General features: G+C 45.0%; 1 protein-coding gene across 4 annotated transcripts in view; it reads left to right on the forward strand.

Annotated features, from left to right (window-relative positions):
* Positions 1 to 17,857: 17,857 nt before the first annotated feature.
* LOC140682096 (DDB1- and CUL4-associated factor 12-like) overlaps positions 17,858 to 27,616 on the forward strand; it is a 205,373-nt gene continuing 195,614 nt past the window's right edge. For 2 of the 4 annotated variants that reach the window (XM_072923020.1, XM_072923019.1), the window contains exons 1-2: positions 17,860 to 18,140; positions 19,443 to 19,697. In XM_072923020.1, the coding sequence (XP_072779121.1) occupies positions 18,069 to 18,140; positions 19,443 to 19,697 (327 nt within the window). In that variant the 5' untranslated portion in view covers positions 17,860 to 18,068. Of the gene's footprint in view, positions 18,141 to 19,442; positions 19,698 to 27,616 lie in introns of all 4 variants that reach the window. The other 2 variants (XM_072923022.1, XM_072923021.1) reach the window with 2 other exon arrangements.

Consider the following 27,616-nt stretch of genomic DNA (forward strand, 5'->3'; position numbering starts at 1 on the left):
TTTGGCCCCGATAACCACCATTGAGTCCTCACTTTTAGTACATCCTGGTGGCAGTCGCTGAACTGTAGTTCTTTCTGCACCTGAATCCACCAAAGATACCAATTCTTGTTTCTGGGGTCCAATTTTTAACTTTATCAAGGGCTCTCCAGATGTTCTGGACCCCAAATTATAGAGCCCCTGACACCTCTAATCCTCCTGAAAAATTTGTTCATCTTTTATTTTATTCTTGCACTTCCTCTTGAAGTGCCCTCTCTGTTTACAGTAAAAGCACTCAGGGCCACTTACCTGTTTGTTTGTGCCCTTCCTCTGAGAGAGGTTTAATTTTCCTTGGGGCTGTTGGGCTTGTGCCGGCTTTCTGGGATTCTGCAGCTGCTCCTGTTTATGTGCTTCCCGTACTGCCGCCACTAACACCCTTGCTTGTGCCTTTTGTTTTTCTTCATCTCTCCTCATGTAAACTTTCTGTGCATCCCTTAGCAATTCTTGGAGGCTTTTCTCCTGCCAAATCTCTATTTTTTCTAGCTTTTTCCATATTTAGCAACTGTGGCAATCCAGGGCTTCCCTCTGGCTGCCCTGGAGGGCCTGGGACCCTGGCAGGGGGTCAGGAACCCCCTGTACAGAGCCCCAAGAGACACTGTCTCTTGTCTCTGTCCATGGAAAAGAGTTTTCAATCTTACAGGATGAATTACAAGCTCTGAGTGTTTGATATGAGTAATAATTAAGTGTGGCACAGGTGCAAAAGTAAAATTTTAGGTTTCTAGATTAGGGGTTCAAAGGGGACAAGATGGAGGAAATTGGGTGTGTCTTGTCCTTTTCCTCCTTCTTCATGCCCTCCATGTTTCACTGTAGTGTTGGCATTTTTCTATTGGTTTAGGCTGGGGACACGCTGTTTAACGTAGATGATAGATATTGGCACATTATTGTAAATATAGCACACGTAGTTTCTGGTATATAATGTTTGTAACATCCCACTGGAGGAAGAGCCCCGCACGCTGCCCTGCAGGACAGACCTGCAGCAGGGCAGCAGAACATGTTATAGATAAGCAAGAATAAACAACCTTGAAAACAGCACAGACGAATTATGGCTTCTTCTTTGGCAACAGGGCAGAAAGACAGAGACTTTCTACAATCTCAGAATCATCAATACCTGCAGATTCCGACAAGCAACAAATTGTGTTTTCAGCAAAATACCCCCGACAGGAGAATTAGGGTCGGTGCCCGAATACATCTGGAGGCTTTTTCTTAACTGCTCCAGCCATTCGGTGGGTGTTTCATCCCTCCCCTGGCACTCCCCCAATGCCTTACTGATGTTCTGCCCCTTTGGTACCGCCTCCTGAATTCCCTGCATTGCAATGTTCCTCAGCCCTATTATTTTGAGCCGATCCTCCTCCACCTGGGCATTTCATGATGGCCTCTGTTCAGTCCACCTTTCGGCCCTGCTCCCCAGCTGGGGATTCCTATGTTCCCAGTCCTTTATTGCATCCTGCCATATCATGTCCCATTCCTCGGCGTTGAACAACGATCTTAGAATGGCACAGATATCATCATATGAATAGATACTGTTCCCCAAAAACTCATCCAGACTCTCCGCCACCCCTAGAGGGTCATCCACTAATTTCCCTATTTCCCTTCTGAAGGCCCTTACATCCCCGTGTTGATTGGCACATTTACATACCCAATGACTCCAGGAGCGGTTTGTACTTTCCTGAGGGGGTAGAGACCGGGTCTGTCCCCTTCCCCCTCACTATCATCATGGTTCTCCCTCTGCGTTTTGTTCTGTGTCCTGCTAGCCGGAGGAGAGGCAGTTTCCCTGGCGGGGAGTGTGTGCCCGGGACTGTCCACTTGTTGTGGCACAGGCGGGGGCTTAGAAGGATCCAGTGGGTTCGGCACCACCGGAGCCGAGGGCTGTATGTTAAGTGGCAGTGCCTGTGCCTGTGCAGGTTGAGGCAGGTAACCCACTGGTGCAGGCACTGGAGCCTGGACCTGGTTTAGGTACGGGGGTGGAAGGTTATCCAAGGGCTCCCAGGTCTCACCCTGGTTTATGTTACTGCCCTGAGTTTGGACTGGGAATAGCCAACTACCAGCATATTCCCACAATCTGGCATAGTCCAACTCCTTCTGGCCCACTTTCTTCATATATACTATCATATAGTCCCCGACACATTCTTGTGTTAAATGTGCCAAACATGGGCCAAAATTGATATTTCCCAATTCCCATGTTCTCCCATACCTCCACACAATAGTGAATCATCTTTTCCTTAGATTTTCTCCATCTCTTGGGGCAGTCCCCCAATGCTCCAACATCCACCCCAACAAGCTCCCCCTTGGGATTTCTGGCAAACAGTCCCGCTGCCCTTTACCAGGTTTTCCCTGGGTTTTTCCCTGAATTTTACTCTTTTTCTGTCCCATACTTCAACAAGCCTGCTTACCTTAATTCCTTGAATGAAGTCCGTAAATCAGTCCTAGTCGATACCGTGGCTTTAGCCTGTCCCTATTGAATGTTGCCAGCCTATCAGTCACACAGCGAACCGCTCTGTGAACCTACAACTGGTGGTGAGCTCTCTTACCTTTTTCCCTGAACTTCCAAAGTCCTGGACTGAAGAGGTTTACCAGTTCTCACACATCTGAGAATGTGCCTTCCCTCCTTGATTCGCCTGTGATCGAACCCCTGAACTCCCCGAGTTGCAGGTTTTACGTGTGAAATGAGTTTTCCTGGTTCCGTTCGCTTCCCTCACAACCGACCACTTTCCTTGCGGAATAGTGAAAATGTGATTTTGGGGTCTGCACTCACCCTGTGACAATGTCACATCTCGCACACATGCTTGATCACCCCTCACTCAAACACGTGATACTTATGGTCCCTTTTCCCATGTGGATTCTTCATGCACATAGAGTTTTATGAGTGAAAAAAATTAACAGCGGCCTCGGAGATTCTGCTCCGAGTTTCCAAGAGCTCTGAGACTGTTTTTATCCCCTTATTGATAGTGATTCTGGCTCAGAATTCGAAATCTGATTGATTCTATGGGATTCCCCAATCCTGTCCGGCCGCCGAAATCGGCGGGGCGCTGCCTGGACAAAAAAGATTTCCTGGACCCCCAAATCAGATGCCCGTATGGGCCACCAAGATTGTTATAAATGAAAGCTCCAATTTATTAATTAAAGAAAATTTATTAAATGTTCCAAATATAAATTTAGAGAACAACAACAAAAAACCACTATCAAAAAGGGTCAGTGCCGAGCCCGGGTATCGGCACTGGGTGAGACACAGGTTTGACCGCTGCAGCAGAGGGTCTCCTATGCGTCACACCAACTGTCCTGTCTGGCCGATTTTTATACGATTTTTCTTGCCCAAGGCAGAGTCCATTTTCTTCCTTTTGGACTGCACGCATTCATGTGGAGTTTTTTTCTCTGTGGCAAGTTGAACAATACATGTCCAGAGAGTGATGAACACCCGTGATTGTGTTCCAGAATTCGGTGTTAAGATGTATCTCCCTGATGGCTCTGGCTATCTCAATCTCGGATATTTATCGCGTATTTATCGTCCTTGGACCACTGTTGGAAAGGGTAGATAAATATGATTAAGAACCACAATAGTACAGCCAAGATGAATATAATGCCCCCTACTGGCTGGACAATAACCGCACCTACAGAGGGGTCCAAAAGCCAAATGGACTGTTCCATCTCAGCCCCCAGAATGTATGGTTCACCCCACACCTGTAACCCTCCCCTGAAACATCAAGTGTCTGTAACCCCATTGGCCCAAGTCCTGTTCCAGCCCACCTCGAAGCCCCCCTTGATAAGGGGTCTCCGGGGGGCCAGACGCCCTCTTGGATTTCTCCCCTCTCCTCCTGGAACTTCCTCCGGGAGTCCCTGCTCCCCCCTTTGTCTCTCCCCTCCCCCATCACCTCAGGCCCAGCCACGTGCTGCTACACAGCACGAGGCAGGGCCTTTCTGCATCCTGAATAAACCTCATCCCCCAAGAGCAACCAACAGATCTCGCTTATATTCACCCCAAATCCGTCCATGGAACCCCCTCATACATCTTTACAGACCACCTTGATGGATGATCCATCTCTGGGCTGGCCAAGTTCATTTGCTTGTAAATGAAGTCCTCCCTCCTTTGTCCAGGTGGTTTCGACATTGTGTTGCAATCCCTGTCCAGGTGGTTTTGACATTGTGTTGCAATCCCCATCGCTGGCTTGTGTGTTTAAAAAACTTCTTATAAGAGTATATCTTAACAGTTTATAATTATAAAATATACAAGAATTTTATTTTCATGAATTATCATATACCCATATAACAGTACTAAGGATTTTTAAGCTGTAGCTTTAGAATGTTATTGGAGGCTCCAATATAGAGAATGGGATGTGCCCTGGTTTGTCTGGCCCCTGCTGCTGAACCAAATAGCGGCAACTGTGGTGTTTCACCCCAGAGACACTTTTAGCTTGATGAATGTTGCAGCTGGTTGCATGAGGACAAGTCCAGGCAAGCCAGAGCTCTGGGTGCGACGGATGGAGCTTGCCTCACAGAGGGTCTGCTCCTCAGGTTTCCTGCTGTTGGAGAGGCTTTTAAGGCTATGGTGAAGGAAAGGAGTTGGTTCTGATGGAGAGTTTAATCCAGAGTTTTTATTCTGGCCCGCAAGCCTCTGAATACAGCAGCAGCTCCAAGCAGAGCTCTGAGTCCTATCACTGCTCTATCAGAACTTTCGGACCGCGGGGTTACCCTCTCTTTTACCTGGGGGAGGGGACAGGGCAAGGGATAGGGAGCCCACCAACCAGGTACAGGAGAGAAGGTCTCAGGGGACAAAGGACACCTGGATGGCCCAATGCCCCCTGGGGGTGGAGGGCATCTTTTGAACCTGTCCAATCACTCGATGCCCTTCTGGAATGCCAGGAGTGAGTGACAGGCAGTGCTCAGCAGAGGTCAGGGTAGGGAAAGGAGGAGTGATTGACACACCTGGGAGGACACCTTCAGGGAAGAACCCGGGGTTCTGGGGTAAACCATAAAATCACGCTGCAACAGAAAGTACAAAGGATTTACACAGAAAGGGAAGTGACCTTATCCCACGCTCCTGGAGAAGGAAGATGGACATCAAGGTTGCTGATTGATGATTTCGAAAAGGGAAGCTGGACATCACTACCATAGATTAATGATCCCAGAATACAGAAGTTGGACCCCACCATCTGGACACACATCCTGGGATATACACAATAGGGTATAGAAATTGGAAAGTCACCAAACATCACCGTCATAGATTTACGATCCTGAAGTATAGAATTGTGACGTTAAAGGTAGAAATGGAAATTGTCAAAAGCTCACGTAGAAAATCAATAAATACCAGCAAGCCCAACAACCGGTGTGCAGTCGGAGGGGAAAACTCCCACCACTGTACCCAGCGCTGTCTTTGCTTATACGTTTCTTAATTAATGAATTGAATTGCTGCTTGATATATTGGCTGAGTCAAGCATCTAATTTCTAACAATTTGGTGGAGAATGTGGGCATCTCCCATCCATTGAGGGAGACTCCTGATCTCAGGGAGGCACCCCACCTTGAAGGCTTTTGCCTCAGGTGGCCCTGAGTGACTGGGGAAACTTTCAGGGAAAAGGAGATCCTTAAGGTAAAAAATGAGCAAAGATTTTGAGCTCCCGCATAAGACTACAGTTGTAGGATTTGTAATTTTCTCTTCTTCCCCCCCATCCCCCCTCCCCCCTTCCCGCGTGTTCCCCCTTTGTCCTGCGTTCCCTTATCACTCCCCCTCCCACCGCGGTCCCTTGCCCCGACCCTGCATTCCCTTATCACCCCCCCTCACCACGCGGGCCGTCCCTGCCCCCTCCGCGGCTTTCCCATCGCTGTCCCCGGGGTTTCCCTGTCCCTGTCCCCTGCCTCCCATCCTATTGGCTGCAGCTCAGGTCCCCCCCCGCCCCCGGCACGGAGTATAACCTAGCCCTGCTCGGTGCCCCGGCATCTCGGGAAACACGCTTCCACAATAAACACGTGTTTGCACCCGAGCCCCGTGTCGCCATTTCGTCTGTTCTCGCGCTATAACTGAGCCTCGCAGAGCCGAGGGGAAAGTGGCTACTGCCTCTCCTCCCCTCCTCGCCATGCTGCCCGCAGGCGCCCGCCCGGAGCCGATCTCGCACGGCAACAAATGGTAGCAGAAGTTGGCTATTTCCATCGATTTGTGAAAGGGAGGAGAGAGAAAGGAACTCTGCCACCGCAAGAGCTCTGCAGACGCTAAGAGGAGTGGATTCGCCGGGCGGAAAACAAACCCGAAGCTCCGGGACCCTCTTCCGTCCTCGCCGGTGTGCTCTCTAACCCGCCTGGGAGCAGCCGTGCTGCGGGGGCAGCCGGACTGCAGGGGCCGGGAGCCGGGTAGACTTACCCGAGGACAAAGAGGACAGTTTGGCAGTAGCTCGATGGACTGAGCTTGAAGAGTGGCCCGTCAGGGGATGGCATTTGAATGGGGACCAGAGGTTGATAGTGGCCGAACCCAAAGTTTCAGGGACGAACTCTGGTTAACGGGAACACCCAGACTTTTGGCAGAGCCAAACTGCGAAAGAATACGTTCTCAGTTCAGCGCGATTTTCCACCACCGAGGACAGATATAGAGATTTCACCGCCCGAGCCCGGAGGGTAAGTTGGGTCAGAGCAGGGTGGGACCCTGGCGGGTGGCTGGGCTACCTTTTTTTCTTTTCTGCATTTTAACCACCGTCCGCGTCCAGACGGGGGCTGTAGGCTTGCATGTCCCTGGCAGCCAGGAGGCTTTTTCTTTTCCAAGGAGGATGCAACCTCGCTCAGTCTTTTTGGGGTAACACATACTGGAAAGCTCCTTCTCTTTCTCGGAAAGCTGCCTTTTCTACCCTCTCCTCCCTTGTCGAGAGTTTAGCTGAAGAATGGCTGCGCAGCAAGGGACACGAAAGGGTTAAGTTGATGAGAGTGTGAGAATACGTGACTTGTAGCATGAAAACTATGCCCTTGAGAAACAGATGTCTCCTAACAACCTTGAGCATACAGGTGTCTCGTTAACAACCAAGATGTAAAATTGCTTAGTATGCAGAAAGATAATCAAGTATAAAGAAGCAGTAACTTGCAAGGCTTATCGCAAAGAGATATATGTGTTAATAGAAAGGTAACCAATCCTGAGCTTCGCTTTTGCAATATGTATGAACTAATTAGTGCTTGTATAAAGAAACTGTAATCGACTCCAATAAACTGAGACTTGTTGATCATGACAGCATGAGGCTTGTCTCCCACGACACTCTCACCAACACTCCCTATTCTGGGCTATGGGGGCAGGGGGGGTTCGAAAGGACACCAATGGGACAGAATTGTAATCGGCGACACGTCAGCTATGGGAGAATTGTTAACATCCTAAGAGAGGCCCTTCACATCCACGCATTTCGTCGGCTTCCAGCCACATCGGGCCCCTCTCCTGTAGATTTTCCCCTTGGCTTCTGCGAAGCTCCCCCTTCCCTTTTCCCCACAGACTTCCCCAAACCCTCTCCCTTGGGGATGGCAGTGGCCGAGCTACCCCAAGTGCCCTGACGGACACTGTTATCCTCCCTTGGGGGTGGCATTGGCCGTGCCTCCCCGGGTGGGATGCAGTGTACCTGGCACCCCCTCCCAAGATGGTGCTGGCCACACTACAGGGACCCCATTTTCCTGCCTTGACCCTTCTCCTCCGCCCACGTTTTCCCGCCAGCCCCACCCCTCCCCCAATGGCCCTGCACCATCCTGCAGCGAGCCAGCCCCTATTGGGGGGGAGGTGAGGTTGGATTAATCCCTCAGTCCTTCTTCTGGCCCCCCCTCTGATGGGAGGGATCACCGGAGGGACCCCTCCGTTAGAGGACCTACCTTTGTAAGAGAGCTTTCCCCTTTGCTGTGGGGGGGGGGGGGGGGAGTGGAGCTGGAAACCCGGACCAGGGCTCCACTGTTTTCCTTCCTATGAAACAGTGGCGCCCAGTTTCAGCCCTTTATCCCATCTCCTAAATGTACCTTGCCCAAAGTTCCCTTATTATTTCGATACAAGTTTTCCCCATTACTTGTGATAATTTGGAAATAACTTCTTGGATTGAGTTATATCTTATAGAAGGAAAGATCATCCTCTCTAATTACTGCCCACAATGCTATGCCAACTTCGCAATCAAATTGGAGAAACCACATCGCTGTTCGCTGCCTGCTTCTGCTCTGCTAGAATTTGGAAACCACAAGCATCGCATCATGAATCCTGCTTTCATCCTCGATACAGAATGTGTTTATGTACCCTTTATCTTAAATTGTAATGTGGAAAAGGTTTTTGCCCCATTCATTGTAACTATGATTGGTGTATCACTTTCTGATGTCTCTTGAATTTTTAACGTTGCTAATTTGTTTTTACCTCAGAACTCCCTTTCCTTTATGTAATTTCAAAAGAGTGAGCTGTAGGATTTGTAATTTTATCTTCTTCCCCCCCTATCCCCCCTCCCCCCTTCTCGTGCATTCCCCCTTTGTCCTGCGTTCCCTTATCACTCCCCCTCCCCCCGCGGTCCCTTGTCCCGACCCTGAGTTCCCTTATCACTCCTCCTCACCATGCGGTCTGGTCCCTGTCCCCTGCCCCCCCGCCTTTCCCCTCACCACGCGGGCCGTCCCTGCCCCCGCCGTGGCTTTCCTGTCGCTGTCCCCGGGGTTTCCCTGCCCCTGTCCCCTGCCTCCCGTACCATTGGCCGCGGCTCAGGTCCCCCCCCGCCCCCGGCACGGGGTATAACCGAGCCCCGCTCGGTGCCCCGGCGTCTCGGGAAACACGCTTCCACAATAAACACGTGTTTGCACCCAAGCCCCGTGTCGCTATTTCATCTTTTCCCGCGCTATAACTGAGCCTCGCAGAACCAAGGGGAAAGTGGCCACCGCCTGTCCTCCCCTTCTCGCCGTGCTGCCCGCAGGCACCCGCCCGGAGCCGATCTCGCACGGCAACATACAGTAAATCCACCTGTAATAACTCATGCATGAAGACCCAGGCCAGAAAAGGGGGCTGTAAATATCACTTGGTTAGGTGGGATAAGAAACGGGTGCGGGCGTGTGAAGGTACGAATGGTGTGTGTGAGACGTGGCCTAGCCATGGTGCGAGAGTTGAGTTCTTCTAACATCTTTTCTGTCTTTCCCGCGAGGGGAGCGGCAGGTGAAGCACGAAGCGAGTGAAGGTGAAGGGGATTTTTTATATAAGAGTCGGGGGCGAGATGCAACAGTTGTTGGGGGGATTTTCTTATTAGAAAATCAGGCGGGAGGTGATACTTGTTAAAAGGACGTTTTATTGAGGAAATCCTAGACAAGAGAGGAAATAGGAAGGCCTTTTTTATTACTGAAGTCAGAACGAATGTGGTTGGGGTAAGTGTGGGAACACCTGTTAGGTTAAAGATGGGTAAATGCCAAAGCAAGGACCCAGGAGCTGGTATAAACTGGCAGAAACACAGAGGTACTAATGTAACCGGAAAAAGAGGGAGTGTTTTACCAGATAGCCCTCTTGGGGTAATGTTAAAATGTTGGGATGAATATGAATCCAGGAAAGGAAAAAGCAAAGAGAAAATTATACAGTATTGTATGGTGGAGTGGACTAAAGACATGATGCGACCTGATAATTTTTATTGGCCAATATACGGGTCATTTGAAGGGTGGATCTGTCAGGCCTTGAATGCCTGTGTAAATAAGAGGGACCCTATTAATCAAGAAGAAAGCAATTACGCTGCTTTATGGCATGGGTCCTGGCCTTCCTGCCTGTATCTTTTAAAAACCAAAAAGGAAAAGAACCCTTGGGACCCCTTAGACAACCTCCCCCCTCCTTATCTGCTACAGCCAGCCGCTCCACCAGAGATGCCTAACCCATCACCCCCTGCACTTCAAGCCCCTGTGGCTCCACTCCCGGTACCGGATTCACCACCAACACATAGAACAAGAAACAGGGAGAGGGCATGGGTAAAAAGCTGTGGGGGCAGTGATGATGAAGATGGGAGGGGTTAATTATATCCATTAAGAGAAGTACCATTAGCAGTAGACAACCAGGGGAGACCAGTTGTTGGCTACATATCAGCACCCCTGAACACTGGAGATGTAAGAGCTTTTAAAAAAGAAATGGAAAGGTTGCATGAAGATCCCCTGGGGGTATCTGAAAGGTTGGATCAGTTTCTAGGACCCAGCATTTACACATGGGTAGAGATCCAGTCAATCTTAAGTATTTTCTTTACAGTGGAAGAGAGACAATTGATAAGACAAGCTCACATATGGAGTTGGGAGAGAGATCAGCAGGGGCCTCCAGGAGAGAAGTGGCCAATGGCAGCCCCTGACTGGAACCATAATAATGTCCAACATAGGCAGAGTATGGTGGATCTTAGGAGCATAATTATTAAGGGAATTAGAGGAGCAGTCCCCAGAGGACAAAACGTCAGCAAGGCCTTGAATGAACATCAGGGGAAAGATGAGTCACCAATAGATTGGTTGGAAAAGTTAAGGAAGAGTATACAAATGTATTCAGGATTAGACCCTAATACAGCTGTAGGGGAGGCATGAATAAAAACTCAGTTCGTGGCAAAATCATGGGAGGATATCAGAAAGAAACTTGAAAAGTTAGATGGCTGGCAGGAAATAGGATTACAAGAATTATTGAGAGAAGCTCAGAAGGTTTATGTGCAAAGGGATGAAGAGAAGGTAAAGGCTCAAGCTAAGGTTTTCTTGGCAGCTGTTAAAGAGGTTCAGAAGGGGGGTGCATCTTCAGGAAATACTATGGAAGCTGCCAGAAAAACAATGGGTGGGGTTCCGAAAAGACCTACCTGCTTTTACTGCGGGAGGGAAGGGCACTTTAAGAGGGCCTGTAAGAAGGGAGAGGCAGATCCAAAATTGTTTGTAGAGGATTAGAGGTGTCAGGGGCTCTATTTATTGGGGACCAAAACATCACAGAAGCCCTTGATAAAATTAAAAATATGTCCCCAAGGCAAGGAAATTACATTTTTAGTAGATACAGGGGCAGAAAGATCAACGGTGCAAAGACTACCAGAAGGATACAAAATCAGCGAGAGAGCTGCTCAAGTAATTGGAGCAAAAGGGGAGGCCTTCAAGGTTCCCATTATTGAAAAAGTATTAATTGAATCAAAAGAAAAATTAGAAATCAGTGATTTATTACTGGTTTTGGAAGCAGAATGTAACTTGTTGGGAAGAGATTTGATGTTAGCATTAGGGATAGGTATTAGGCCCCAGGATGATCAATTAATAGTACAGTTGTATAAACTGATGGACCAGGATGAGGAGAAAATATGTTCTAATGTCTGGTCCACTCCTGGGAAGATGGATAAATTGAATATTGAACCTTTAAAAATCACCATTGTAAACCCAGAATTTCCCATAAGGGTGAAACAATGCCCTATTCCACTAGATGGCAGGCGAGGACTGAAGCCAATAATTGAAGACCTCTTGAAACAAGGAACTCTAGAGGAATGTATGTCTCCTCACAACACGCCCATACTTCCTGTGAGGAAAAGTGATGGCAGTTACCATCTAGTCCAGGACCTAAGGGCAGTCAATCAACAGACGGCCACTAGGTTCCCTGTGGTGGCTAACCCCTACACATTACTAAGTCAAATTTCCTTGGATTATACCTGGTATAGTGTAGTGGATTTAAAAGATGCTTTCTGGGCTTGTCCCTTGGAGGAGGGAAGTAGAGACTACTTTGCCTTTGAGTGGGAGGATCCAGAAACAGGGAGGAAACGACAATTGAGATGGTCAGTCTTTCCTCAAGGGTTTACAGAGTCTCCAAACCTTTTTGGCCAGGCTTTAGAAAAGATCTTACAAGATTTTGAACGACCAGAGGGAACTAGGCTGATACAGTATGTAGATGATTTATTGCTCACTGGGAAAGACCAGAATCAAGTGAGGGAAGCAACGATTGGACTATTGAATTTCTTGGGAGAAAGAAGCCTAAAGGTTTCAAAGACCAAGTTACAATTTGCAGAGGCAGAAGTAAAATATTTAGGTCACTGGTTGAGTAAAGGAACCAAAGAGCTAGACCCTGAGAGAATATTGGGTGTACTGAACCTACCTTCCCCTAGTACCAAAAGGGAAGTACGACAGCTGTTAGGGTTATTGGGATATTGTAGACAGTGGATAGAGGGATACAGTCAAAAGGTAAAATTTTTGCATGAAAAACTAATAGCTAGCACAGTAAAATGGAACCAGGAGGATGAGAAACAATTCGAGCATTTGAAAAATGCTCAAATTCAAGCCCCAGTACTCAGCCTACCCAATTTAGATAAGCATATGAGATGCTTTATGGAATGCCCTATTCCCAGGAAGTACCCCAAACATCCATAGGCATACAAGATATGACTATTCAAAAACATATTCAAAAGATTGGACAGCATGTGACAGAACTAAGGGAAAAAGGGATAATTGCTCAATCAGCCCCTCTAGGATTTAACATACACTGAGTAAAACCAGGTAACTGGGTATTAACCAAAACCTGGAAAGAAGAAAGTTTGTCTCCTAGGTGGGAAGGTCCATACTTAACTCTGCTGACCACCGATACAGCTGTCCGAACTGCAGAAAAAGGCTGGACCCACACGCCACAGATCAAAGGACCAGTGGAGCCACCGATGGAGACACCAGCCGAATCCCAGTGGAGAGTTAGCTCTGCCCCTAGAGAACTGAAAATAAGACAAAAAAAGACTGATCCATGTCACGAAAGCACTCATACCTTAGGTTGCAAACCCAATCTTATCCACGGGAGGTGGAATGTTCCACTCAAAACTGTGTTATCCATGGGGTTGTTTTAAGTGTATTGAGCGTCAAGAATTGTGGTATACAAACCTGTTAGAGGGAAGGATCCCTAGTGCTCTTTGCCATAAGTGTAGGAGAGAAATAGAAAAAGAAACTGATAAAACATTGTGAGCTGCAGTGAAGAAAGGGTATATTAAAACAGTTGACAAATATTGGTGGGAAACTTGGGTACACGGAACACGAGCTGGGATTGATTTGCCGGAAGTACCGAAAGCGAAATTAGAAAAGATAGAGTGTGACAAAGATAATTGGATAGCTGACGAATATCAAATTAAAGCTAGAGAGTGCCAGGAAGCCAAGTATCGCTGGAAGAAAAAGAGGTATATAAACCAACCTTATTGTAATCGCACATCTTCAGAGCTTAGGGGTCAACTAGCCTAAAAATAAAGAAAATTGAACTGCAACAACTACAGGTAAAGAACTAAAAAGGCTCATGAGGCAAAAAGTAACAGTGAGACCAAAGGCATCAGTGACTAAATCCCAAGGTATAATCTCTGCTACTGAGAAGACCAATATCTCGGCCCTTGCATGCAATCCAAGGGGCCTTGAGAAAGGTAGAGAGTTAAAACTCCTGAGGATTATTTTCACTGTATTGGTCATTGTGCTTCAAGCAATGGGCCGGGATAGCCTCACCCCTGAGCTGCACGGACAAGCTGCTGGATTAGAGCCTATTGTTCCCCCCATCTGTGACAAATGTAATTATTCTATATGGATTGGAAGGAGGATGGAATCAGTATTTAGGGCACATTCCCATGTTAGTAGAGTATGTCATAACTGCAGCCAATTAAAGATGTGCACTATGGGTGGCAAAATTTATTGGGTTGCAGAAAATTTAAAATATGGCCAGAAAGTTCTTCCAATGATGGGCCTGTAATAACCAATCTTCTTGAAAGTAATGATGATCAGATTTGTTTGTGATATGACAATCTTTTGCTTTACAAGACATGAGGAAGGGGTAGATCCAAAGGGAAGAATGAAACAAATGGTTCAAGTCGAATGAATTAAGTGAACAATATAAACAGTTAGAACAGCAGTATAGTGATTGGGGTTTACTAACCTCAAATAAGAACCTTTTTGTAGATCTAATGCAAGAAAATGCTACAGAATTAGAGTTATCCAACTGTTGTATTTGCAGGGGACTTAAGTCAGCTGAAAGATGGTCATGGAGGGGTGAGAGCCTAGCTCCAGAGCAATTTCTAAAATGGAACCACACTCAGATTTCCAAGACATTAAAACAACCTGAAGGGTGGTTTTGAATCATCGAATAATTGGAACAGTTTGCATCAGCAGAGAAGGGAAAAGGTATACTGAAGTAGTAGGATATACTCCTTGTATGTCTACTTTAGCAGTAAATTCAAATAACAATACTAAAACTTGGCAGCCAGAAACTCCTGCTGGATAATGGAGTCTAACAAGGGGAAAAACTTGTGAATGGGATGACCAAATTAGTTTGTGCTGGCATAAAAGTTCTAGACCTAACCCTTACCTGTTGCGTCGCGGTTGGCACCCTCTCACCGTGACACCCCGAGAGTGGGCGTGCTGGGCAGCGAGGGAAGAGGAGGGGCGGCCGATCCCCCTGTGAAGCTCTGCAGTCCCAGTTATTGGCACGGGGACAGATGGAGGCGACACGTGACTTGGGGGTGAACAGGATGGGTTTATTCAGCGTGGCCCAAGACACTTTGGGGGGGGAAGACAAAGGTTTTATACAAGAACTCAGGAGGAGGGGTATAGGAACAGTAACTAATAGGGGAATAGCAGGGGGGGAGTTTAGGGCAGGACTAACATATCATAAACCTATCAGGGAAAACGAGGGAGTGGAGTAACACAAAGTAACCAATAGGGTGTTGAGCCTCACTAAATAGACAGGGACTGTCCTGGGGAAAGGGGCAGGGAAAGGGAGGATTCACATCTTGGAGAGAAGGGGGTTAGGAATGAGCTGGGGAGGGGGGGTATGAACAGACACTGAAAGAATAAAAAACACGCCACCACACTTACCAATCCTTAAATGGTCTAAAAACTTATTGGGAAAAACCAGAGTCTATAAATGACCTATGGAAAGCCCCTAACGGAATATATTGGATTTGTGGACAGAAGGCTTACAGTGAATTACCCCATAGGTGGAAAGGATCCTGTACTTTAGGGATTGTACAACCCTCCTTCTTTGTACTACCAAGGTCCAAGAGTAATCTGTGGGGAGCACCCCTGTATGAGACCCTGAACAGAGAAAAAAGATAATTAAACCTGGAATTTCCAAAGGCAGGAGGGAATCAGAAATGGGGAGAAGATTAATGGCCCACAGAAAGAATAATAGCATACTATGACCCTGCTACTTCAGCTCAAGATGGGACTTGGGGATATAGCACTCCAATTTATCTATTAAATCAATTAATAAGACTTCAGGCTGTGGTAGAAGTTGTTTCAAACCATAGTTCTGATGCCCAAGAGCTGCTAGCTAAACAACATTAGCAAATGTGAGCATTTGTATACCAGAACAGAATTGCTCTGCACTATCTGTTAGCCGAGGAGGAAGGAGTTTATAGAAGGTTCAATGAGTCCGAGTGCTGCATAGAAATTGATGATTATGGAGAAACTATAAAAAAATCTTGCTGCAGAAATCAAGAAAGTGGCACATGTAGCAGTTAAAAAATGGAATTCCATCCTCCAAGCTTTGTGGTGGGATCAGGTGTTTGGAGGGGGAACTTGATAGAAGCAAATAGGGTTTATAATACTGTGTTCACTAACTGGGTTATTGTCCTTACCTTGCCTTATTCCATGCTTTATTCGATTAATCCACTCTGTTATTCAAATCTTGCAGGTTGCTGTAATGCTGGTAGACCCTGAACTAGCTACAGGGGAATTTGGCTATTTTGGGAAGACAGCTAAGATATCTAAAATAATAAAATTGAAGAAAGACGATGGAAAAGGAAGAATTTCTGAAGTTCTCGCCAGGTTCAAAACCCAGACACAAATAAGTAAGATAAATGAAAATTTATACAAGCAGACGGGGGACTGTGAAATACAAAGTTGTGTTTCATGTCAGGCAAATAAAGGCAACCTGTGCAGTTGTGGTTATGAAATGTGTGGAACGCGGCCATGGGACAGCTATAAAGATGAGTTCTAATAAACAACTGAGGAAAGCATGGAAGAAGGCTTTTGAACCAATCTTTTGTTTGCAAGTAGCAATTATAAGTCTTAAGCTGTTTTGCAATAAGAACTTTTGAATTATAACTTTAGAATGTTGCTGAGTACTAAGGATTTTTAATCTGTAGCTTTAGAATGTACAAAGGATTTACACAGAAAGGGAAGTGACCTTATCCGAAGCTCCTGGAGAAGGAAGATGGACATCAAGGTTGCTGATTGATGATTTCGAAAAGGGAAGCTGGACATCACTACCATAGATTAATGATCCCAGAATATAGAAGTTGGACCCCACCATCTGGACACACATCCTGGGATATACACAATAGGGTATAGAAATTGGAAAGTCACCAAACATCACCGTCATAGATTTATGATCCTGAAGTATAGAATTGTGATGTTAAAGGTAAAAATGGAAACTGTCAAAAGCTCACATAGAAACTGGGAAAAGCTTATGAATATGCATTAATATGATCAATAAATACCAGCAAGCCCAACAACTGGTGTGCAGTCGGAGGGGAAAACCCCCACCACTGTACCCAGCACTGTCTTTGCTTATACGTTTCCATATTAATTAATAAATTGAATTGCTGCTTGATATATTGGCTGAGTCAAGCGTCTCATTTCTAACAGAAAGATTATGAAATTGCTGATCCAAGCTTATTGATATTTGCTAATTCGGACTAACGCAAGCACATTGCAAAAATATTTTGTAGACTTAAAAACAGTATATATACTTTGCTAAACTTGTAAGTGGTGTGTGCTGTTAGTGGAGCAGTGACTTCCCGGTCACCCAGTGCTGCTTGCTTGCTTTCTTTAAAATAAAAGATATAGAAATAAAATTCGGTTTGGCTACTGAAATTTTATACCACTATAAAAAGGTGGAAGCGAGGACGAGCCATGCTAAACAGTTCTTGGAACATGTAAACTAGTTTGGGAAGAAAGTTTACTATGCATAAGTGTCTATGAATATGTAATAGGCTGATGTAATAGAAATGGTATATAAAGGGTGTTTCCAAACTAGCAGGAGTGGTCTTGGCTAAGTGCCAAGATGCACCCGGCCCTAATAACCTTTGCTCTATGGTCCTTGTCTCCTATTGTCCTTTATTAAACTTTTTAGATTTTCACAGGAGAATGAACATGTTTTTCACATGCCCGTGGGGTTTTCTCTCTCGGGGTTTCGGTGGGCACAGCCTCCTTTTATCCTAAACTCCCGGCCGCATGTTGCCCCCTCTTCCTTTCCCCACTGACAGAGGTACTAGGAAGGTACAGCCTTCCCGAACCGCCTACCACATATCCCCCCTTGAACCTACTGTTTTACCCCAAAGTTCAAAAGTTCAGCCTTGTGTAGACCCCACTTGTCTATTTCAGGAGCCAAGCTGTCTGGGCCCTGTAACAAACCTGCTGCCTAAAGTTAGTACAGACATAATGACCCATTTCAAAGACGTTAACACCCACACCTTCACCCACAGAACTGTTTGTAAAGACATTAGCACACATCTTTCTTATCACTGTGGTTCGATTTTCCCACAGAAGATATGTAGAACTTTAGATTGTGCGTGTTACAATCAACAGGAATATGCTCACAGGCTATCTTTCAGTAAAAGCTCACTGTGCTGGTTTGGGCTGGGATAGAATTAATCTGCTACACAGTAGCTGGAAACGGTGTCATAATACAGGGCCTCTCCTATGCTTAAATTGACGGGGCCCGGGGAGGCCGCCAGCGAGAGTCGCCGATCCATGCAAGGCAGCGGGGAACGGACAAGTGGCGAAGCCGGGAGGCTTCGCTCCGAGCTCCGCTGGGGCCGCCGCCAGGGGGCGCCGCCCCGCCCCGATGAGGCCACGCTGCCTGGCAGCCGCAAAGGGTGGGCCAGCTCGCCGCCCTCCTTCCTCCGGTTGCTAGGAAACGACACTCAGGCAGGGTGGGACAGCCGTCGCAAAGGCACGGTGCGACTGTCGTAAAAACACGTCGGAGAAAATGTCGTGAAGCGCAGTCGGTAGGGTCTGTGACGAAGAGAGTGACTGGGCTTGGCTCCCCGCACTTATTTGCCCCGTACCCCGGTGGCCCCCTGCCCCTCTTGCTCCATGTGGGGCCCAGGTTGGGCTCTCGGCCTCTTTTACTTCTCCTCCTTCTCCTATGGCTCGGAAAACAGTTAGTAGGAAGCGGAAAGCGGCGACGGCTGCCGCCGGGGGGCTCCAGGGGGAGCAGGTAGGCTGGGGGGGCGGGAATGGGTTTATGAGGGCAGAAGCCGGTGCCTGGGGTGACCCTGATTGGGGGTTGCCGTGTCCCGGTTCCCGGTTGAGGTAGGGGAAAAGGGCGGGGTCTTTCGGTTCCTGGGGAAGGTGTCCTGGGGGGGAGATGGTGGGAAGGAGTAGTCCTGGCCACGGTGGCTGTCGGTGCGATACAGCGGGCAGCTTCCCTCCATCTCTGCTCCCTGCCCCGGTGGCCCCGGGAGCTCTCTGTTCGGCCCGTAACCGCCGAGTCCCCGCCGCCCCAGAGCTGAGCGTTACTGCGAGGACACCCCAGGAGGAGGCTGATGAACGGCGCAGTCAGTATCAGATAGCCCCCGCGGTGTCACCTCCAAACCTGCCGAGCTCACGCCGGGGCTGTTTTTCCGTTTAAAGTGCTTCTTGGCTTCCTCTTGTTTCTATAAACTTTTGGTGTCCCAACGGTGCCGAACCGGGGTGGATTGTTTTCAGTATTATGGCAATGTTATTTCTTTAGCAAATAATTATGTTTAATTTTATGTTGCTGAACGCTTTATCACAATTTATGAGTTATTATTCGTGTATGGTATTATATGGGTAGTTTGGAAGGCTTCAGTATTTTATCGAGAATATATTTGAATTTAGATGGCTTGTGTCTTAGGTTTTGTGAAAAACACCAATCACTTAGTTTTTAAAATTTTAAAAGTTTAATAATAAAAAAATGGTTATAAAAATAGTAATACAATTAGATTAATAAAATTTAGAGTTAGGACAATTACAAGACAATAAAAAGCAAAGAATTACGGACGTCTGGATGATCTCGGGCACTTAAAACACGACAAGCATGTTTTGTGAACAAAGGAATAACCCTTAAAAACCATACACTTGCATATTCATACATACTTCATGGTTATGCATACATTCTATTTAAAATAAGAAACTCTGGAATATGTCAACTCTTTCTAATCCCCATGGCGTCTTCGAGTCTGAGCAAGGCCTGAAGAAATTAGCTTCTTCTGATAAGAGAACCATAAATTCCTCTTCTCTGGAAGATTTAGGTGTTCTGGGATTGTTCTCTAGAAGTGAGTATCTCATTCTTTAAAAAAAAAAAAAACACATACATAGTTTCTATTTTAACTACAAAACTACATTTACCATACTATTAAAATGTTAATACAGCACTTCTAATCAATATAACATGGTACATATAGTATTCAATTTAATGTTTGCAAAAAGCCAATCATAAAATATGCATTTTTCACAGTTTGTTCTAGTTGCTAAGTTTAATGCTTCTTTTCCACAGTATGGATGGGATCACTCAGTTCACAAAAGGAAAAGACTCCACCGGGTGAAAAGGTCTGTGGTGTACTACCTGAAAGGTAGAGAGGTCAGGATGCAGAATGAGTCCAGCTATCACCGCTTGTTGCATGAATATGCAGCCCAGCAACTTCCCAGCCTCTTGAAGGAGAGAGAATTTCACCTTGGAATCCTTAATAAAGTATTTGCCTCCCAGTGGCTGAACCACCGGCAAGTGGTGTGTGGGACAAAATGCAACACAGTAAGTGCCACCTATCTTTTGCTTCTCGCTGTTAATTATTCTACCCCCATATGACACCATAATTGAAGTATGTAGATAGCCAAGGAATATATCAACAAATAATTAGGTGTGGATTCCAATTTGTGCACAATTAATTTTGAGTGAAGGTAATGCTTAACAATCACCCATTCCCATCTGAAAACACGGCACTATGTGTATGGCCCAAAACCTGAACATGAGGCCTATATCTCATGCAGCATTTGTCTAATCCACATAGAGTGATTTACATCTAATTGCAGGATGGTAAGCAACAGTAGGGTTCAATCTTTCTTCCTGTCCTGCAAATGTAAAGTTAATGAATGATGTTAGCTTTGCTAAATGGTAGCTAACATGCCTGGCAAAACTTGCTAGTAAGGCTCTATTTTTTTTTGTGCTCAGTCTTTTACCAGTTGGTTTTATGTATGGTTCTGTGCTGCTGACTTGGGTCTGGAGCATCTCTCTTATGAGGAGAGACTGTGGGAGCTGGGCCTGTTTAGTCTAGAGAAGAGAAGACTGAGAGGGGGATCTCAATTAATGCATATAAATATCTCAAAAGCAGGTGCCAAGAGGATGGTGCCAGACTCTTTTCAGTGATGCCCAGTAACAGGATGAGGAGCAATGGCCATAAACTACAACACAAGAAGTTTCACCTCAACACGAGGAAGAACTTCTTTACGTTGAGGGTAGCAGAACACTGGAACAGGCTGCCCAGGGAGGTCATGGAGTCTCCCTCTCTGGAGACATTCAAGACCAACCTGGACATGTTCCTGTGTCACCTGCTCTGGGTGGCTGTGTCTTAGAAGGGGGTTGGACTGGATGATCTCCAGAGGTTCCTTCCATCCCTAATGATTCTGTGATTCTGTGACTTCAAAAAGTTGCTACAAAACTAAAAACTATGGTTAAACTCCAGATATTCTTCAGAGTAGCTAGAAATGTTCCAAGCTGAAAAAAATAATTTAGATATTCAGGATTATTCTTTTGCTTTTCCAGTTTGTAATTTTTTTCCCACTCTACATCTGTTTTCAGTGTTTAAATAACTTCCCTTGCTTATGTATCTTTACATGCTTTAGCAAAATTTGAAATCTGTTCGGACTCTGTCATGTTTCAGATTTCATATTTTCAAAGCATCCATTTATAGGAAAATAGTAAAATAATGTACTATGTGATTAATAAATGGAGGAGATCATACTTCTTAGGTAATGCTCTCTCTGCTGGAGTTAGTGGCTTAACTTCATTGGCTGAGGTTTCAATGTCATATATGAAATTCTAAGTGAATTATTGCAAAATCCCAAACCTGTTCTTTGCAGGTTGGTTAGTGCCACAGAAATGAATTGAATATTGTAGAGAATGTATAGATCAAGCAGCTCTAAAACCTCAACTGCAAGGGACAGTGTTTTTTTTGTTTTGTTTGTTTTGTTTTTTTCATTTCAGATGTTCTGTTATTATTCATAGTTACATAGCAGGAGGCTTTCATGCAGTAGCTCTTAAGAAGCAAGGCCTAGCTGTATAAACAAAACAGTCTTTTGACAGGAATTAAGTCTGAAATAGAATTTATCTGCCTTCAGTTTCCATGTGTGTTTATCACCTCAGTCTCAAGAGTATTTGGTTTTCTGTGAACTGCATGTGATACCCATGTCTCTTCAGAGTCTGGTAGGTTCTGTGCCAAGTATAGTGTAGGTGGTAGAGATGCCCTTTAGCAGGCAGTCTCTCACTTCTCCATCCTTTGTCATCTGTCAACATGTGCTGTCTCCCAACCTCCTGAAATTAAATGTGGAGGGCAAGACACAAAAACTGACAAATGTGATTTTGGCACTAAACAAATTCAATTATATCAAAGTGTGTGCTTGTTACTGCTTCAGAGTTTCACATCAAGATGGATTGTCTGATTGTGCGGTCTTGTCTCTGGAAATGTAGTTCAGTCAGTCAATTTGTTACCAAATCTCTGAAAACCGTAATTAGACTCCCTAACAACTGCTTTTTGTGTTAAAGAGGGCATAATTTATTCATGTGCCTGGAAGGGCATGGAGTATCACTCCTTCTTAACATGCCCCTCTGATTTCTACAAATGTGTTGCTAATATACAGTCACTACATGCATAATTTGTCCATTACCATAAAAATCCTCCCCATGTTCCCAAACTCAGTGCTTGTTTTGGCTGTAGCTGCATTCCTAAACCAGATGTCTCCTCTTTATCTTCCAACATCCTTGCTTGGAGAACAATTTCTGCATGCCTTGCTTCTCTGCTAAAGGTCCACAGTGTCTTCTCTGCTAAAAGTTCATAGTTGTTGCGGTGCATTTGGGGGGACCCCAGGGTGTCCCTGAGGGGCCCCCAAGCTTTGAGCTTGCTGGTAGCAGCAGGCAGGCAAGGAGACTCCACACGGCTTCTGAGGGTGCTAATTAGATGAGGGTTTATTGGGGGTCCTAACCCCGGGAAGAAGCATGGTTTCTGAGGGAGGGAAGGGGGAGGGAGGGGGAAAGGGGAGGGGGTGAGAGGGGCCGAGAGAGCACTGGCCAAGAGAGCCGGCTAAGAGCCAGAGCCTCATCACACCAGCACACTTAACAGGGAGATTCAAAGTGGGCATGGGATAAGATTTGGGCCAATGGGATTACAGATACATGATACTTCAGGGGAGAATTACAGGCTTCGAATAAACTGTACAGTTTTGAGAGGTGAGACAGAGCATACCATTTAACTAAAATTCAACACCATGCACAGTCACAGTGTTTTTCTACTAAAAGCTCACAGTTACTGTAAACATTTTATTAACCTTCTTGGTATCAAACTCACTGGCTTCTTTTACCACTGCTCACTTCTCAGATGTTTCCTTATATCATGGATTGTTTCTCTGCACTCTTTCAAGTAGGACATGTGAGGCCATTACCCACTTGCATTGCCTGTACAGCACAACCTGTGAGTAGGTTTTGTGCAAAGATTAGTGCATATTCTGATCACCACCAGAAAGCAGGCATGCTAGTTTGATATCTTAGTGTTTAAAGAGTCCATGTTTATTTTGGGTGTGGCATTTTATCAGTAAAACTGTATTGCTGCAGAACAGAAGCCAAGCATTCTATTAACATAGAAAAAAAGAGGGTTTTATAATCTAAATAAAAGTAAAGACTGGGAAAAATCAAATAGTGCTACTCAGTGTGACCAGTGGAGGTATTGGTATAATGACACTGTAAGCATTGTCTTGCTTCTGTTGTTAGCAAAAAGCAAATCTGAAGGAAAAGAATAACATCATTTTCCAGCTTGGCTGAGGGTGAAATTTTTGTCTGAAGTTGTACTTTTGCAGAATAGGATGTTCCCACCTGCTTGTTCTTGCTGGCACCGATGTGTGCATGGCTGGGGAATCAGCTGGATCAGCTTGCTGCTTTTTTGTGCAGATGGGCTTTTTTGTAGGGTTAGTTTTAATGAGACAGAGATATGATGCAGCTGATCTTGCAGCTACCTGAGGACTAGTTGCTGTCATAGGGGTCGTGAAACTGTTTGGGTGGATGAGGAAGAGGCAAGTGGATTCTCAAAGATTGGCTTAGGCCAATTGTGAAACTTCATCACAGTTGATTTTCTCTTAGTGACTCAATTTTTAGCAGGGCAATGTGTTTATCTTGGGTTTCTTTTAAATGTTAATATGAATGACAAGAATGTGCCTGTGATTTCTGAGAGCAGTATGTGAAGAGCTGTGACACAGAGCATGTCGTATGAGGAATAAGCAGTCTTTTTCATGCATGTTCTTTACATTTTGTAAATCTATATCTATCCTGCTTGCATAATCAAAAAGTGCTGTAGCTCAAGGTGACACCCTTTGTTTGGTTGATTTGTATGATCAACTAAAAGGGCTGCCTGTTCATCTGCTGTTCTGTATGCAGGGGCAGCAACATAGGACACAAGAGTCTAAGGTGCTGCCTTGAAATGACATTTAGTAGGCCTGGGGTTTAATTTTGCTGTATAAAGTCAATGCTTTCAGTTAAAGATGCATGGGAAAGGCACTTATATTTAATTAATTGGTAATTTTGTTGGGTTCCTGTTTCTCCCCTCCCCCAAACTTGTCTCCAAAAGGCAGGTCATAAAATGGAAGTATACTTGATGAAAGAGCCTGGCAAACTGTTCTGATCACAGTATTGTATATAAATTAAGGATGGATTTTCCAGTTCACACTCTGGTTGATAGATATTTGATTCCTTGCCACAGTCTTTACTTTTGGTAGATTGATTAATGAAGTTCCTTAGTTAATGAAGCAGGGCAGTTTCCTAATTAACTTGATTGTAAGGAGTTTGAAAAGGGGACACCTGCAGTGTTGCCTTTTTCCCAACCTGGAAATGAAACTTGAGATAATTTTAGTAAAGAGGTAATATAAAAGGGGATCTTTATTTGAAGGCCTTCAGAGGCAGTTATGGAAAGATGTCCACAAAAGTCCGCCCCTCCCAGGGATTAGTGCATATTTATACATTTTAGGAAATTAGCATAATTGATAAAAAGCACCAATCAGGAGGACAAGTGGTGATTCAGTTTCCCCCCAGGTTAAGCCTCTTCTCTGGAGTTCCCCCCTCAGCACCAGCTGTACTTTGTACATGAAAATGTATCTCTGAGAGTTGTTCTTGGCCTTGGTTCCCAGGAAGAACCAAGATAGCACTGGGGCCTTGTACATCCTGGGACCTGAAGCTCTGGAATTTGTTTTGTTTTTCTGCCTAGGGAAAGGCCATAGAAAAGTACTGGGAAAACAAATCACTAATACAATAGGCTACAAAGCTACAAATATATGTGTGAAGAATACAGAGAACATAGAAAAAAGACAAAACCCAAACAGCATAATTCCCCACCTTTTTGTAGAGACTAACAAGACTCTATCTTGTTTAGTCTCTATATTTAACCATACCACTAGTTTACACAACCAGCCATCCCACTAGTTGTTATACAGCTGCCAACTAGAACAATAGCTACTATGAACATTTCTTTTATCCAAGTTCAGTTTGGTGACCATGAAGTGAGTGTACTGAAGATATTCAAGGTTCAGTGAGCTCCTTTGAGAGCTACCTGGTGTAGAATTTGACTTTGCTTTCATATTTCAACCAAATTCTTAATAATTCTTTCACTCTGATCTGCATAAGAACAACAACCAGTGTTAATGATCCAATACCACCCTGACAAGTTGTTCTTATGAAGAGTTTTTGGATACATTTTGAACTAGAGCTACATGCAAAATTTTAGGGCCAAATCTGAATCATGGTTACCAACTGTGCAGATAAGAGGCACAAAATAACAATTTAAATCACATCATCCTGATTTGTATCAGTCTCTGTTTTCCAGCTGTCTCAGGAACAGAGGTCTTCTTAACTCTGGATGTCTCAATTCAGGGTTCTCTGCCAGCACCTCTGGCTTCAGTGAGGGTAGTCAGGATTTGGAATGGCCCTTTCCACTTAGGTTGTAAGGTTACTGTCTCTCCATTTAACATAGACTCAGTCTTCAGGCTGAAACAGATGGGCAGGTGTGTCTGGTCTTATTTATCTGGATAACATGATGAATCTCTGGAGTTTCTGCAAAGTGGACATTAAAAGCTGTTAAACACTTCTGCAAGTCAATTTTCCCCTCATAATAATTTCTCCCATAATATACATAATTTGATATGGCCTGCCATGCAATATTTCATAGGACTCATGTTATCTATCTCTCTGCCTTGGTTGCATGTAGATTCTCAGTAAGGCTATAGTCAAGACCTGAACCCATGTCATGGATGTTTCTGACAAATTTTACTAATCGGTATTTTGAGGGTTCCATTCACGCATTCAGCCTTACCACTCAAGTGGGGTATATAGGGAATTTACAGATCCCAAACAATTCCCAACATTTGACTAATAACTCCTATCACTGGGGGCCAACCCCAAAGGAAGCCTACAGGAAACAGGACTCCTGTACAACTAACCAATATGATGAAGCAGAAGCAGTTTATTGTTTATATTATGCACTTATTTATAGATTCTAAAACTACTGCACACACTAGTCACACATTTCTTCATTGCTGCCTCTATCTTGTCCACGCATTCTGCACACACTCTTCAGAGTATGTGATTTATTACAGTCCAGATGGTTCACAGTCCTCTGTTATCTAGTTCTTGTGGTCTTGGTATTCTGTTTCTCAGCCTCTTCTTTCTTAATTTAGCACACTTTGTGTCTTAGTAACCTTGATGAATTCCAGAGGGCTCTGATAAGAATAACTAGAGATAGTTTGGCTGGGGCACAATGTTGCCTAAGTTGTTCAGATACATTGCTACAATTCCCTCTTCTTCTTGCACCAGCCAAACCCTTTTTACTGTATTTTCTAGCAAGCCAGTCACCAATTTTTTTATGCATGGAATAACACAAAGCAATATAATAATGACTACTAGTAATAACAAAGCTCCCTTTATGATATCTTTCATCCATCCAGTTATTCCCCATCCCTCAAACTATTAATCTAAACCCCAGTCATTCACAGTCAATTTCTTCATGTTATCTTGTAATTGTTTGAGTTTCCTGTGAATGGATGCAGAATGGTCAGAGAGGTTCATGCAACACATTCCTTCAAAATCCTCACACTCGTGCCCATGGGCTAATAGCAAAAAATCTATAGCAGCTCTATTTTGCAATGTGCCGTGTCTAATACTATCTACATCAGTGAGCATCTGATTTAAAATTGCTGAAGTTATGTTTAGTTTTTTGACTGTCCAACATCCCAATTTATTAAGCATAGCCAAAGCCAGAGCAGCAGCGACACCTGGAGTAAGGAATGATGCTATTATTCATGCTGGAGCGCCCCAAAACTCTACGTGATTGTCACAATCAGGTCTTAAGCTTGTGATTGCTCTTTTAATTCTCTTGCTATGTCCTGCTCTCCAAATAGTATTATTCAGCATTTCACGCATGCTAGGGGCAAACATGGTTAGTTTCCCTAAGTAATAAGGTCCACCAAACTAATTACTTGGAATTGAGGACCATGCTCTATCCCCACAGATTAAAAAGACACCTGGTGGAAGCTTTCTTACAGTCGCATTTTCACCAGCATTTCTAGGATAAGTCCAATTGCGGCAATATTTGGTCATGTTCTTATACCATGGAGAATTGGGATTAAGGATGACACTATTATTTTTGGGACGTGGGACTAGGACATTGCTCATATCAGTTGATTTTGGGTTTAAAAGTAGTCAAAAAACAAGCAATAATTCTCAGGTACCAATCCTAACAAGTCTAGTTCTTGAGGCTCTAGTCCACTTTCATTCAGTGATTGTGTTATCATACCTGCTTGGAAGCCCTCACCGTTCGGCTTAATCCCCAACCTTTTACATGTCCAATTTTGTACCACCTCTAGTTATGTTATGCCAGCGATTGTCCACACTTGATCTATTTGCTCCCACATATGGTTTTCCTCCAACTCCTACCCATTTTGCAAAACCAGTAAAGTTACTTATTGGGATACCAATTAAACATGTACAGAAAGGATCTTCAGCATAGCTAAGGATAAACTAAAGGAATCCACCCCAGTAGCATTGGCCCAAGTAAGCCACATATTCTGTCAATGCCATCCTGGTGGGTTAATTTCTTCTGCACTACAGATATTGCTACATATCACAAGTAACAGAGGGAGACTCCTGTAGGAATTCCCTTTGGTCCCCTCTGAGCATGGGGGCGGGGGGGAGGGGGAATCCTACATGGACACAGATAAAAGACAAAAGTTGCTCTTCTCCTTGGGACTAAATCCTGTTTATTATCAGGAGCCACCTCAGATCCAGGTGACGCCTCAGGGGGTAACAGAGGTCAAAGCGTCTGGTGGAGTCCAGGAGAGAAAAAGAGACTGAAGGTGTTGTCCACGGGGCTTTTGAGCCCAGGGTAAAAAGGAGTGGGGCGGAACCAGGAAGCCACATCCAATGGG

Source organism: Taeniopygia guttata, chromosome W (genome assembly GCF_048771995.1).
Source record: "Taeniopygia guttata chromosome W, bTaeGut7.mat, whole genome shotgun sequence".
Lineage (NCBI taxonomy): Eukaryota > Metazoa > Chordata > Aves > Passeriformes > Estrildidae > Taeniopygia > Taeniopygia guttata.